General features: G+C 29.1%; 2 protein-coding genes across 5 annotated transcripts; both read left to right on the top strand.

Moving 5' to 3' along the window:
* Nucleotides 1–494: 494 nt before the first annotated feature.
* LOC114171301 (ATP synthase subunit B) lies at nt 495–9,429 on the top strand. Of its 4 annotated transcripts, none has more exons than XM_028056429.2 (14): nt 496–725; nt 806–878; nt 1,298–1,440; nt 1,757–1,858; nt 2,895–2,966; nt 3,053–3,144; nt 3,239–3,320; nt 3,433–3,525; nt 3,721–3,785; nt 3,936–3,948; nt 4,032–4,112; nt 4,913–5,021; nt 5,114–5,240; nt 9,190–9,429. In XM_028056429.2, the coding sequence occupies exons 1-13, from the start codon at nt 540–542 to the stop codon at nt 5,209–5,211; spliced, it is 1,209 nt and encodes a 402-aa protein (XP_027912230.1). In that variant the 5' UTR covers nt 496–539; the 3' UTR covers nt 5,212–5,240; nt 9,190–9,429. The 4 variants fall into 4 exon arrangements, with proteins under 4 accessions (XP_085531737.1, XP_027912230.1, XP_085531734.1 ...); XM_085675614.1 differs by having other exon boundaries at nt 529–725; nt 1,762–1,858; XM_085675608.1 differs by lacking the exon at nt 9,190–9,429 and having other exon boundaries at nt 5,114–5,413.
* Nucleotides 7,658–9,799, top strand: LOC146889029 (EPIDERMAL PATTERNING FACTOR-like protein 1). The gene is made up of 2 exons (XM_085675617.1): nt 7,658–9,104; nt 9,190–9,799. The coding sequence occupies exons 1-2, from the start codon at nt 8,982–8,984 to the stop codon at nt 9,433–9,435; spliced, it is 369 nt and encodes a 122-aa protein (XP_085531743.1). The 5' UTR covers nt 7,658–8,981; the 3' UTR covers nt 9,436–9,799.
* Nucleotides 9,800–14,285: the final 4,486 nt, after the last annotated feature.

The following is a 14,285-nucleotide window of genomic DNA, read 5'->3' as shown; positions in this document are numbered from 1 at the left end:
TGGATCGATAGTTTAATTATTCAACAAACTTCCATATTATATTTTGATAATATGTGATAATATGTCAAACATTTCAATATTATTTTTTGAGATAGTTGTTTCATTGTGTTCTTATTTTTAAAGTTTATTCTGTCAAAACATTTCCAATAACTAATTTTAGAGCACAGAAGCAGGGAAATAATGACGAGAACTCTGACTTTATGCGTGTGAGATACTGATAAGTTGGATTCAAGAGTGAGTTACAACTAGAATATGAATATCCAACACACAAAAATAATAATGAAAAGTTTAAATAACTTAGAAATGTTATAATTTATATTTAAACAAAATATTATTCTTATAAAATGATATGTTTGGTAAAATAAAATTATTTTCTGCAGAAAAAATAAAATATAAAAAAAAAACACAGGAATACCATTTAAAAAAAATCTGAGAATAAAAAGATTAATTTTACCTAAATTTTTCATTCACATAAAAGTAAATTTTAGGTGTGAGAGAAGTTGTTGTGTGAAAACTTTGGTCTGGGTGGGAGAAGGGACATGGAAGAGTTACGGAAACTAGAGAAGGTACAGAGGATGCTGGAGTTCATGGAATCACGAGGTGTTTCAAACTCCAATCACCACTCTAACCGCTTCCTCGCTAATTTCATTATCTTCATGATCCAACCCTGCGGAGATCTTGCCATCAACGATAAATGCTGCGTGCTTTCCCATTTTATTCCCACTGTAAGTCCCACTCCTTCTTTTCATTTTCATGGTTCAAAGTGAAATTTGAAAATTGAAACTGCTTCGTTTCCCTCTTGGAGCTCTCATCTTCATTCCTCGAGGACGCGTACAAGCACCACCATTTCACCACCACCACCAATGAACAAAGTTCTGGTACTGCACTGCTATGCCTATTTTATCGTGTTCATGTGTGCTTTTTTATTAGTTTTACTGTTTTTTGTTTGCATCGGATAGAACGTTCTGTATTGAGAATCGCTCTTTATCTGGCTCCTGTTCAAAACTTATAAGGCACTATCATTTATTTTGCTTAGAGATAGTAGTAGTACGATTTTCTATCTCGTTTCATGATTTCACACATAATTATCCTACACGTCTTTGATACTCATACCCTCTTGGATAAAGATATTAACCATCAATGATTGCGGGTGGTGGTGCATTAAATGCCTTCCACTGCTGCATTACCATGGCGTGTGCTGATGTTCATTTCATACAATATTTTTTAAACTTGCTGATCATATTTTTGTTTCATGCTTTAATTCTACTTTTGTGATATTTTTTTAATTTTACCTTAGGTTTTCAACAAAGTATTGTAGGAGATCCTTTGCTTAGTTGCAATCAGACCGAAGAATACAGTTTATTGCAAAGTTGTAATGACAACATGCCCGTGGTTGGGTTGGACTCCATGCAAATGGCAAATTCTACCCTTGAGGATTTTGTAAGTGTATATTAAAAAATAACCTTTTGCTGTGATTTTGATATTTTGTTATAATGCTTGATTAGGTAGTAAATGTGAGTATTCGTAACAGATAAACTTTATTGGTATCGTTATAATATCATGTTTTTGCCATCAATTACCACATTCGTTATTAGATGAATAAAGTGGCATACATCCGGTCTGCACTGAAGCTTTTTTCACAACAAACAATGTACGAGAGTAATTTTGTGGAAGGCTTGATACCATTTAATTAACACTTCATGCTTTTAGAACTTGTTTTGAGATTTGTATGTTAATGTGAACTTTTTTTTTTCAGTGCAGGTCTTATTTTATGTTTCATGGATTGGATATAAGCAAGCCACAATCAATCTTCAAACACTTACCTATTCTTTCATTCACAGAGAGCTATATTTATCAGGTATATGCTTGATTGATGCTATTAAATTCGGTCACTCTTTTATTATTCAAGTCAATTACTGTTTTGAAGGTGTAGGATTCGTAAATGTGGTTCCACTGCATCTGTGGAGCTAATCAATGGTCCCAAAAGGGGAAAATAGATAGATCTCCTCAAGCCAGATGAAAGGCAACGCAGAGCCATTCCACATGTTTCAGGATTAATGTCATTATAGCAATTGAAATGACAGATATTTAGTGCTATCATGGAGTGACTTGTAACAATGGTGATAACTGACATTGACCTGTATGGCTCTTTATTGTTTTGGGCTTGGCCTAAATAAGGATCATCATTTCAGTTATCTTCCTAATAACAGTCCTAATGCACATGTGTTCAATGGGGTTGATGTTTAACCTAGGTGCACAAGCGCTTTTATCTGCATTTTATTTTTGTTCTAGTGTCTCATCTCAGCAAAGCAAAGGTCAAGTAATGCACTCTAACACATGAATACTATTATGAAGAAACTATCTGCATTTTATTTTTGTTCAAGTGTCTCATCTCAGCAAAGCAAAAGTCAAGTAATGCACTCTAACACATGAATACTATTATTAAGAAACTATCTGCATTTTATTTTTGTTCAAGTGTCTCATCTAAGCAAAGCAAAGGTCAAGTAATGCACTCTAACACATGAATACTATTATTAAGAAACTACGCACTCCTCAAATTTAAGATTTGGTTGCTTAAATTTGACTACCCTGGGCAGCCTTTCAATGACTGTTTCTTGCATTAAGATGCTCAAATTCCTATTCTCATACCTAAATGTCTTGGTGGGTTACTTGGCCTTTGAGTTTGTGGAGGTGTATTTTTATGCAATATTGCATTCAACAAATGCATGAGGATGAAGTGAACCATTTTTTTCCAACTAGGAAGCATATGTTTTGGCATTTGTTTTTCATATTTGTAAGTGTTACTTTGAGACTTGCTTATATATTCCAATAGTAAGTATGAAATCTGCAAAAGCTACTACTTTTTCTAAGAAACCGTCTCTGTTATGATGCAGCTTGATAAAATGAATGAGAAATTGCTGCAAACACCCAACAATGAAAAGCATGTATCTGGAGAAAAAGATAAGGTGATTGATTTATTCAGTGACAATTTGAATGTTGATGATTAGGTAATAACTTTAAGTTTTCTCATATAATTTAATTTTAAATGTAGAGGGGAACCGAATTATTTGTTTCTTGCTTCTCAAACGACCCACTTAGACCACTTTTGACTATTCTTGAACACAAAGGCCTTTTGACAGAAAGGTTTTGATTCTGCACTCTTTACCTTACATTTCCCATGGAGTAATTAAGGTTTAGCTTAATTTGGTTCAATGTTCTTTTTCCTTGATGAGACAAGGATAAGAGAAGAACTTAGACATGGAGCAGAGTACTGGACTCTCGAAAGAAAACTTTGTTCTGCGCTAATAAACAAGGAGGAGGTATACATAATTCATATGCACTTTTCGTTTTCTTCAGAGTGCTTATATGTTGATTCAAATCCTTTTTAAAGATTTTTTGTAATATATTCAATTATTAGTTATTGGTACTCAGATTCTTGTTGAGGATGTGATGAAGGCTGTTCATTTAAAGTCTTTTGATTATCGAGTGCTAAATCTTCTTCTCTATGAACTGCAAGGGACCAAGGTATAACTAATTAGCAATATTTAGTAGATATTTGCATTATTCATCTCACCCTTGACATGTGCACACACACATTCTCTGAGGTAGGCATTAATTTTCTTCTAAAATATTGTCAGCAACATGAATCTCTATGTAAAATAACAAAATATTTTTAGCTAATTGTATGAATTCAGGATAATTTCTGAATCTTTTTGGAAGGTAGAGGAATTGCATATGGAATTTCTCTCAATTTCGGAGTTCCTAGTGGAAGTTTCTGACGATCTGTAAGTACTATCATTTTCAGATAATACCAAAGTTATCCTTAATTTTTTTGTTGTTTCTTTCTGTAATTACAGGCTGATTTAGATTTCAGCCTTAGTCTAGTTATTTTTCTATTTATAATTTTACATAATTTTTCTGTCCTGATGTTGCAGGTATGATTATGAGGTGTGTTCAACTCTCCTAATCTTTTAACCACCATCTGTTGTAATGTTTTCTGAGTCCTGATTTGATTGAAAACCCTCGTTCAGGATGATGTTTTAGAGAACAGTTTCAATATTTTGCGCATGTTTATCCGAATATATGGACCTTCAGCTGCTCCTGCTATGCTGGTGAGAATGTCAAACTATTTACAAATGGTGCTGCTAATTTATATACTTGCTAATGGAAGTCCATATGATTTGTTGAAGTTTATTGGTTGGCTGAACGACCTTCATAATGTATGCAGCAGCAAGATTAATATCCACCTATTATTAAAATCAGAAATACTCCAGCAAAACACTCTGACACTTTTTTTAAACACACATCATCACTAATAGGCCCTTATTATTTAGCAGGACTAGCCTTAGACCTGTCTTGAAAATAGAGTATCATTTAATGTACTCACATTTGTCTCAAAATTTGCTGATCTGCAGTCAAATAGATACAGCGTGGTCAAGCATTTCGCATTCTTATATTTCTTTTTCTTTCAGGATTGTTGAACTAAATACCTAAACTAATGTGACATGTTATTTCTTATTGTCATGCGTAAACTCAAGTGGTAAACATGGAATGATGGAGTAATGAATTTATGACCACTCTACCACCCACTTTTACAGGGAGAGGAGGTGCAATTAGAGTTTGGACTCAAACCTTGTCAAGAATGCATTTTGCTGACTGTGTAGAGAAATAATATAATATTCTTGTTAAAGCCTTAGTGAGCATTGTCATTTCTCACACATATTGAGAGAAGAAAAATTCTATAAATCTAATTTTTATAATTGTATGTCATAATTTTTTACAGAGTCTGTATTGTTGATTTGCCTATATTGATGAGTTTGTTTTATTCCTGCCTGTTAATTGGTATAATCATAGTAGTTATGTAACATATACTTAATGTCTTTGAGATACAATGTCAAATTCTGAATTCCAGGCAAAACACATTAGTGAGGCTGAAGAAAAGTATGAATGTTTATTGAAATCACTTGATCCACATCTCTCTTTGAACTACCAGAAAAGATGTGCAGAAGCCACTAAAGAAGGTAATTTTCTGGAGTCAGTCATTATAGCAGTATAGGTATAAGATAACATAACCATGTCCTTCCATGATTCACTGGCAATTGAACTCTTTTAGGTGGAAAGGTATCAGAGTACCCTCTTGGCACTTGGACTTTTCCAACCGTGATTCAGGATGAGGAATCGTATAGATTAAAATTGAAGTCAGATATTTGATGAGTATGAACTTGAACTGTATCCATCAGGTAATCCTTCAAATCTAATGTTTTCACCTAGTGTTCTTGTCTTCCCGATGAAACCAGGATCCAGCACAAGTGATGAGTCCAACTTGATATGTTAGAAATTAAAAGAGAAAATAGACAAATACAATATGGGACTTGCAAAAAGATAAATTTAACAAAGTTATGTTAGTGATTCCTATTTACTATTCAAACTGATTTTTTCTCTAGTTCGAGTTATTGATAGTGGTACTACGTGAGAAAAGTAAATATTGTTTTCATTTTTATTCTTTTGGTTTTTAAGGTAGATGCTTGCATCTGAACTATAAGGGAAACAAAATCAAAAGTAATCTTACTCACCATTAATGCATTTATCTGAAGAATCAGTTCAACAACATTGTAACTAACATTAATTTCAAGTTTGACCTAAAGTTTTCTTTCAAGATAAAATGTATTTGGCATAGCATCGATCGTTCTAATAAGACTAAACAAATGCATATATAATTCATTCTGATTTTATCACTTATCAATAATGTGAACTATATAAGGATTCTTTTGGTGTTTTAATCTTACATGGGCACAAAATGGAAAGAAAAAATGTGTGTTGTGCAAAGAAAGATAGGAAAAAGTGTAAAATAAGAGTAAGGTAAGAGAGATAAAAAAAAACGTGATGGATTGTATAAAATTTATATTCTAGGTTTGATACAGTTAAATAAAAAATTTGTCTTAACTTGGATGCTCATGATTAACTTGAAAAAAAGATTGAAATATGTTTCATCTTTTATAGATGATTTAATGTGAACTTAGCTTTTATTATAGTTTAGTTTTTCAAATTTTATTAAGAACTTCTTATCACTTTATGACCTTGCATGCAATTTAATCATGTTACTTTAGGTACTATCATTATCTTAAAATAGTTATTAATGTAAGATAAACAATACCTTAGTGACTGGAGAGATTATTTAAAGTTATACAAATATTTAAAATGTATGCGATCAGATCTTATATCAAATAATGTCCACTTAGGACATGATATTAAATGAAATTGATTCTATTAAATTGACCGAGTAAAGTTGATTTTGAAGTAACAGAACTTCTTAGAATAATATTAATTTATAAAAAATAAGTCTAAAACTTAGTGTAAAATTTTTAATTCATGAAAAAATTTCTAAAATTATTTTAAGTCAAAATTAATTCAGACTCATGATTAATTTTTCAATCTAAAATCACATATATAAATATTTATATAAAATTATGTTCAAGTGAGATCATAACTTAAACCAATCATGTATTAAGTTAATTCTTAAAATACTGAACTGACTAAGTTGATTCTTAAAATATTGGACTGTAAGAAATAAAAAATTCAGCACGTATTTTAGTTAAATACAAATAAATCATAGTTTTTTAAAACTAAATTTAAAGAATATAGCATTATTGTAAACTAAGTAAAAGAAATGTTATCATGAGTAATTTGTACACACCGATTCCATTTGAGTTTTATCATAGGTCACGTACCCGAATTTTTATGAAAAACAAATCTATTTTCCAATGATTTTTTGTTAGTATATATTAATTAAATAATTATAATTATTGTTACTTTTTAATACCTGATTTCAATTTATTACATCTCCTAAATGGCATAATAAGTTTTATGCTATAAAAATGCAAAATTAACATGGTTCCTCAAAATCGAGGACGGTTCATGTACATATTAGAGAGACAATATCAATGACCTTGTCTTTTGCTTCACATTTTTGTCTGCCAATTTTACTTAATTGATTTCCAAATTGGAAATCTCAGAAGAATTATAGAAAACAATATGTTATTGTACTTTTTTTAGTGACCATAAAAACTAAGAAAAAAAGATCATATTCTAAAAAAAAATGGAAATAGTTTACTGTTTTTAGTAAATAAATATTTTTTAATAATGTACGTGTAAAATGATATCTACAACGTCTAATTTGTTCACTGTCGTTTTCCCTATCTGTTTCTCAGTGACAGCTTTGGCTATTTGCAAGCTGTGTAGTCGCAGCAAGAATCTTCAAACCTGAAAAAGAAAACTGAAAACAAAATAGTCATATGTACTTTTTAACTTTATTTTTGTTTTAATTTTTATAATATAAACTGTTTATCTGTTATTTTATATTTGAGTAAATTCTAAACATTTTCAAATTACGAGCATTAATCGCTTTAGTTCTTTATTTTAAAAAGATTTTTTTGTTTTCATAGATATAAATGTCATAAATTTTATAATACTAAAAGTAACTTATACTTAGTGTAAAGTTAAGGGATAATTTAATAAATTTGATGTTATACTTTTTTAAAAAGTGAGACAATCTAAATCTTATTTTCCTGTGGTCAAATATTTACCTTATTGATACATGCCTTTTATAATTGTTATTAACAAGTAATTTTAGGACATTGGTAATAGAGTATTTTATGAATATTATCAAAAATGTTTATTTACTCAAAATGTGTCAGGACACATGGGATTAAATGATCTAATAAAAAAATAAAGGCAAAAGTGAATATTTTTTCTTTTGTTATTTCTCTTTTACACTAAAGACAGTAAGACAGTAAAACAGATAAAAAAAAAATCAATGATGTTGGCTAATAACACCTAAAAGTGTCGAACAATAAATTTACCTTGTTGTAACTACTCAATTAACTCTTGAGAACAAGGGATAAGGTCACTAATCACTAAATAAACAAAGTAATGTTTATTTTAAATTCATGCTGCTAGATAATGTAAAAACACATAACCAACTCTTCTATTTATTGTATTAACTTATATTTTGCACTTTTAGCACATACTTGCACTTTCAGAGAAGCTCAACTTGATTACTCTTTATTATGATCCAAAATTTCATGAAGTTTGACACCATTATTCACCCTTCATAAAGTATTAAACATGGTACACGAAACTTCAACATGTACTTGTACCATTTATGATGTCAAACCACTAAATCATTGTAACTTCTTAATTACACATTATGAGTTTCTTCTTTCACACAACTTTGTTCAGTACAGAGTTGAGTTCTTTTTGTCTTTTATGTCAAACAGATTCATTTTCTTCTCAGTGTTAATGCCACTTTCTTGTTTCCACAGCATAGAGCACCCCTTTACTTGCATGAGTAGCCATAATCTGATTGAAAACAAAACTAACTCCTAATTGTAAAACGTTAATCAAGTCAAAGACACTCAATGCTCATTGCTCAATACCATGACACTCCAAGAACTGTTACAAAAATTAGATAGGTTAATAAATGACAATTTTAACTACCACCTGCCATTGTGTGTTTTTAAATTTTACCCACTCATACACACAAGAAAATTTTCTCTTTCCACCCTGCCACTTATAATCAGTCACAACTACTAATAGATCACTGGGCAAGGGGTCCTTGATACTGATTTGGATTCTCCCATTTTGTTTACCTCTATTGAACTGTTCCTTTCACTTTTTCTGTCACACTCTGCTCCCTCTCTCGCTGTCCATTCTCTACTGTCCCTCTCTCTCTCTCTCTACACTGCCAATACAACGCGCACCCTCTGATCGATGCAAACCCTCTTTCTTCTCTCCATAGGCCACAGGAATAAAAAGCATTCATCACTCACAAAGCTGAAAAAAACTTCCAAAACCATTTTATTTTTTTCCCTCTCCAACTTGTAGTATTATCAGCATCACACAGCTCAGTTAACATTTAAATTTATTATAAGTGTTTGGGTATAGATTGGGAATGACATCAAGAAATGACATGATAGGCATTCATGATCATGGCTTCACTCAATCCAATTCAGAACCCCACCACCACTATCTTACTTGTTGCAACAATTATTATTACATTTCTGCTGCAACTGTGTCCTGTTTCTTGTTTCATGCAACCACAGATGGTAGACTTTAATACAAGTCATAGTTTTTGTGTTTGTTGTTGTTTAAAAACACTGAGTTGTTGGTGTTTTTTTTTTTTGTATGCAGGACCCTTCGTATGAGGAGAAAAACAGATTAGGTTCAATGCCTCCTACTTGCCACAACAAGTGCAACCAGTGTCATCCATGCATGGCAGTGCAAGTTCCATCCATTCCTAGTCACAACCGAGTCCACCCTGTAGCTATTTCTCCGAGTTCTGCAATGCAGGGTTTTCTTCTCCAAGGTAACAGCTATTCCAATTACAAGCCAATGAGTTGGAAATGTCGTTGTGGTGACCACTTTTACAACCCTTAGAAACTGTATTATGTTCTCGCGGAGATAGATTACTCTCACAGCTGTAGAATGAAAATTGTTCCTCTTGTTCTCCATTTGATAAGTCAGTCACCGACAACATTTGTGTAAACTTCTCTAGCAGTTTATGTTGTTCTTTTTTGAATTAGGAGAGTTTCTTCTCACCACCTTGTGAAATTATTTTATAATAAATAATGGTATAAAATATCAAGTTTACTTCAAAAAATTGTATCTTAGTTTTTTCCTTTGTTGAAGGGTCAATGAGATTGTTTGGGTTTGCATAGAGGGTCATTTGCCGCAGCATTTATCTGCTTGTATTGAAGTTTGAAATTGGACAGAATTTGTTAAAACCTGCAATCTGACTTTATGATTGTGTCTTGAATTTTTTTTTTTTTTTGTAAAGGTTTGGATATACTGGTCACTAATTTTGGTATCTATAATAATAATAATAATGCAATGGGTTGTTGGAGAAATATTTAAGTAGGTACCGAAATCCAAACAGGATTAAATATGTTTTTGTCTCTCAAATTTCAGTCAATTTTGATATTAGTTTCTCTTCGAAACTTTATATTAATTTAGTCATTCATTTTTATAAATGTGTAGATTTAGTCCTTCTTGTTAAGTTGATTTGATATTTTAAACGCATTTTATGATAATATTTAAGTTAACATTGAAGCTTAAATGTGTCAAATTATGTAAACAATTTAAAAAAAATGCCTTTAAAACATCAGATAAACCTAACAAAATTTAGTTAAAAGAACTAAATACACACATTTTTAAATATGAATGACTAAATTAATATAAAATTTTAAAAATAGACTAATTCCAAATTTTACTAAAACTTGAGGGAAAAAAAGATATTTAAGCCTTCCAAATATATTATTAGATTAGTGATCGAATACTGTTTGTATCGGTAAGATGCCATAGAAGTAGTTGTATCCCCTGTACTGAATGGAACTTGTAATAATTGTAACAGAGAATAATGAATTGCAGTTTTAATTCCCTGTAGACATATGGTTCCTGCCACCTTTGTTTGTAAAATGGAATATTGGTTGACCCTATATCAGAAATTGTTTTTTCAAGCTTTATATGTCCCAAACATAGTTTATGGAGAAGAGTAATTTTATACGAAAGAATATGTATATTATAAAAGTTAGAGGTGTGATGTCAATGTTCTAACTAAAAACTCTTCTATTCAAAATTCACAAAAATAGCCTTGTTTAAAATGCTTTATTAAAATATTATAGTCCGTTGAATTTTTTTTATTGTATATTTTATTCACTTCTATTTACCACACTGAAGTATTCAATCCCCAGAAGAAAAAAAAAACGAAGTTGTATTACTGTATTAAACAATGATAAATAATGCAATGATTGATTAATATCATGAGACATTTAGACATTTTTTAGAAAATATTCAATTAAATAAACAATAAAGTTGTTTTTTTTTTCAATTATGAACTTATATCTTAAAGCACCCATCAATGTAGAGAAAACCCAAATGTTAACTCTAATGTAGTAATGGCAATGTGGGTTATTGTATTTGATATGTAAGAAGTTAAGCTGGTCTACATGAAAAATGCGGGATAATTTCTTGCATAAGGAATTTTTTGTGTGTAAATTGCTCTTTTTAGCTACGGTACGTATATCAAGCTGTCAATCTTAATAAATTTTTTATTTAATTTAATTAATACAAATAATGGTTAAATATTTTTTTAGTTTTTTAATTTTTAGTAAAAATTAAAATTAGTTCATCTTAAAAATTTTAGTTCAAATTTGTCTTCCATCTTTATAAATGTGTGGATTTAATTTTTTAACAAATTTTTGTAAGTCTATGTGATGTTTCAAACGTTTTTTCTGACCATAATTATATTATTTATTTTATTTGACACATTTTTGTTTCAATTTTAAATGTTAAATAAAGTTAATAAAATTTTGTTAAAAATATCAAAATCATACAATTTAATTTTTTTAAATTGAGATACTAAATTGAACTAAATTTTGATAATGGATTAATCCTAATTTTCAGTAAAAATTAAAAAAGTAAAAACATATTTAATTTTGAAAATAACAGATTTCATAAACATATTTAAAATATGTAGTAATTATAATTTTTAATTGTTTAGGATAAGTCTATTAAAGTTTTTATTATAGATGTATAAAATAAAAATAATAATGAAAACTAAATTTTAAATAATTAAAGTTGTTAAAAAAATAAACTTAATTAATAATAATTTCACAAATGTACTCGTGTCACTTGACACATAATAAACTATAAACATATTTTTTGAGAAAAATTCGTAGGATACGCCTGCATTCTTTACTGTAGTAGGTCGGTCCCATGGCCTATTCTGTATTGTTGTTATATTGCAATGTTATTTATGTTGTACACATAAATTGGATCACGTGTGATAAAATTATATTGCAATGTAATATAAAATAATAACTAATTTTTAAAATTGAAATATTTTTTAAAATCTAATTTAAATAAAAAAAAATATTAAGTAATATTCTCAATAATATTATAGCACTTAATATGATGAAAACAATGACCATTGTATTTTTTATATGGATGAAGTGTCTTTCATCAAAGTATGTGTTTATGATATTACTTTGCTAGTTATGGAATTTAAATGCATGTGATGATCATGTTGCTAGTTTTTATGATAGAGGGATGTATAGAGAGGTTAGCTTGAGTAGTTTTAAGAAAGAAAAGTCTAAATTCAAATCTAACACTATCAAGAGATATTAAGAGAATGTATCAATAATAAAGAAAAACATTTTGAACATACAAAAATCAAAGAAAGAAACACGACAAATTGAAGTCATAAAAAGTGTAATTGAAGTTGTTAAAAATATTATCTTTCGCATTAACTAATATAGATTATTCATTTCGGTTACTATTGGCATGTGTCCTAATTGATATTAGTTTACTACTTACAAAATTGTCGGCAATGGTGTTGTTCTTGTGATAAACAATCATATAAGGTCTATATTTGAATATCAGTTGCGTGACAATATTGTGAAAATAATGACTAATGTTTGTCATGGACTATAAAAAAAATATTGTTTCTCTAGGTACTCTTAATTTTCAAGTATACAAGTTTTTTTTATTGGATGTGAAGTCACTAAAATTCTGAAAAGTACTATTGCTATGATAAAAGGTAAATTAAGCAATGGCCTCCACTTGCTACTAAACAATGAAGTTATTGATATTATAGTTGTATCATCTTGTCGTGATTCAAAGTCAGTAAAATGTTGGAATGTTTATTTCGAACAATAGTTGCTTGCTAGATGATAATAAAGTTAGTGAAATTGACTTTTGCGATGTGTTTATGGTAAACAAAGTAATATTTAGCATCATTGTCCATAGGACCATTGATACAATTGATTATATTTCCTTTATTTTGTGGGGGCTTTACTTTTGTTATGTTAAAAGGTTATGTTAAGTTTATGAAGAGTTGAAATTATTAGCGCATGAATGATATCTTATACACTTTTACAAAATGAAAAGGGTCCATGGCTAAGAATAACAAAATGAGCATGATCTAGCAAGCCGACCTGCCGACTAATAATATTTGGTAGGCCAAATTAAAATTTTTAATTTATTTGTCTGTTGTGATCTGTTTTGCCTAACTCGCCAATTTGACAAGTCAGAAATAAGACAATATAAATCGACCTCCTAATATTTTTTAAAACAAAATTAAATTAATTTTTGTTTATTATATTATTATTTGGAAAATTCAAATAAAATAGTATAATTTAATATACTAACACTTGCAAATTAAATTCTTATTATTAATTATGATGTAATAATTTAATATGATAATAATTATTTTAATTTATTGGAATAGAAACATTAATCAAATAAAATTTTAAAAATTATTCACAGTGTACTTTTAATATATACACACCTATATATAATTAAAAAATAAAAAATAAAAAATAGCAAGGCTGATCCTTCCTTTAATGGGACGGGTTAAAATTGTAAATTTGTATAACTCTTTTAGAGATTGTTGTTGCATGTTCTTGAATGTTGGATTGTAAAAACATTTTTTGACTTAAATAATTAATGATTTTTTATTTAGTGAATCAATCTTTATCAATTGCAATTGAGTTAACAACTCTTATTGAGGTATGATTTCGTTCTACTGCTAATTATTCTAATCCAATAATTTGTGGTTGCCTTGCACATGATCATGCAAGTATATTTAAGCTTAAAAAAGTGACACATAAGTGAATATCTGTTGGTTGGTTATCCATGTGAGATAAAAGGTTACATGTTAAGGTGTACGGTAAAAAAAGCTATTAAAGTTGATAATTAGCATAAGCAACCATAGCTTAACTATGAATCACCAAATGATACTATGAATCACCAAATGATACAGTGCATGTCTAGATACAAAATATTTAACCGAAGAGAAATAATTTACTGCAATGAAATTCTCTCTCTTTGTGTATGATAGTTTCATCCAGGTGTTATTAGTCATAGGTCAAAACTTTCTTCATAGTAATTTTGAAGAACAAATATACATAAAAAAAAATCAGAAAGTTTTACAAATTAAAGACAAACTAAAATAGTATTTGTAATTTAATATTTAATAATAATTTTTTTACTTATATATATATATATATATATATATTTATGATTATTTGAAATATATATTTTTATTTTAACTTTATATAAGAAAAACAATAATAACTTTGGTAATATTTAGTGTACTTTAACTTGACGTAAAAAATTAATCATAGTAATTTTGAAGAACAAATGTATATAAAAAAAATCAGATTCAAAAATGTTTAATATAAATGAGATATAATAAAATAAATAAAATTATTATTTCATACAATTTT

Source organism: Vigna unguiculata, chromosome 1, assembly GCF_037176805.1.
Source record: "Vigna unguiculata cultivar grain cowpea cultivar isolate G323 ecotype 2 chromosome 1, ASM3717680v1, whole genome shotgun sequence".
Taxonomy (NCBI): Eukaryota; Viridiplantae; Streptophyta; class Magnoliopsida; order Fabales; family Fabaceae; genus Vigna; species Vigna unguiculata.
This window is presented reverse-complemented; position numbering and strand designations above follow the sequence as displayed.

Coding starts and splice junctions, on each gene's coding strand:
- LOC146889029 (XM_085675617.1), top strand. CDS start 8,982: ATGATCATGGCTTCACTCAATCCAATTCAGAACCCCACCACCACTATC. Junction 9,105..9,189: donor GTTTCATGCAACCACAGATG/GTAGACTTTAAT, acceptor TTTTGTATGCAG/GACCCTTCGTATGAGGAGAA.
- LOC114171301 (XM_028056429.2), top strand. CDS start 540: ATGGAAGAGTTACGGAAACTAGAGAAGGTACAGAGGATGCTGGAGTTC. Junction 3,321..3,432: donor CGCTAATAAACAAGGAGGAG/GTATACATAATT, acceptor ATTGGTACTCAG/ATTCTTGTTGAGGATGTGAT. Junction 3,526..3,720: donor ATGAACTGCAAGGGACCAAG/GTATAACTAATT, acceptor TCTTTTTGGAAG/GTAGAGGAATTGCATATGGA.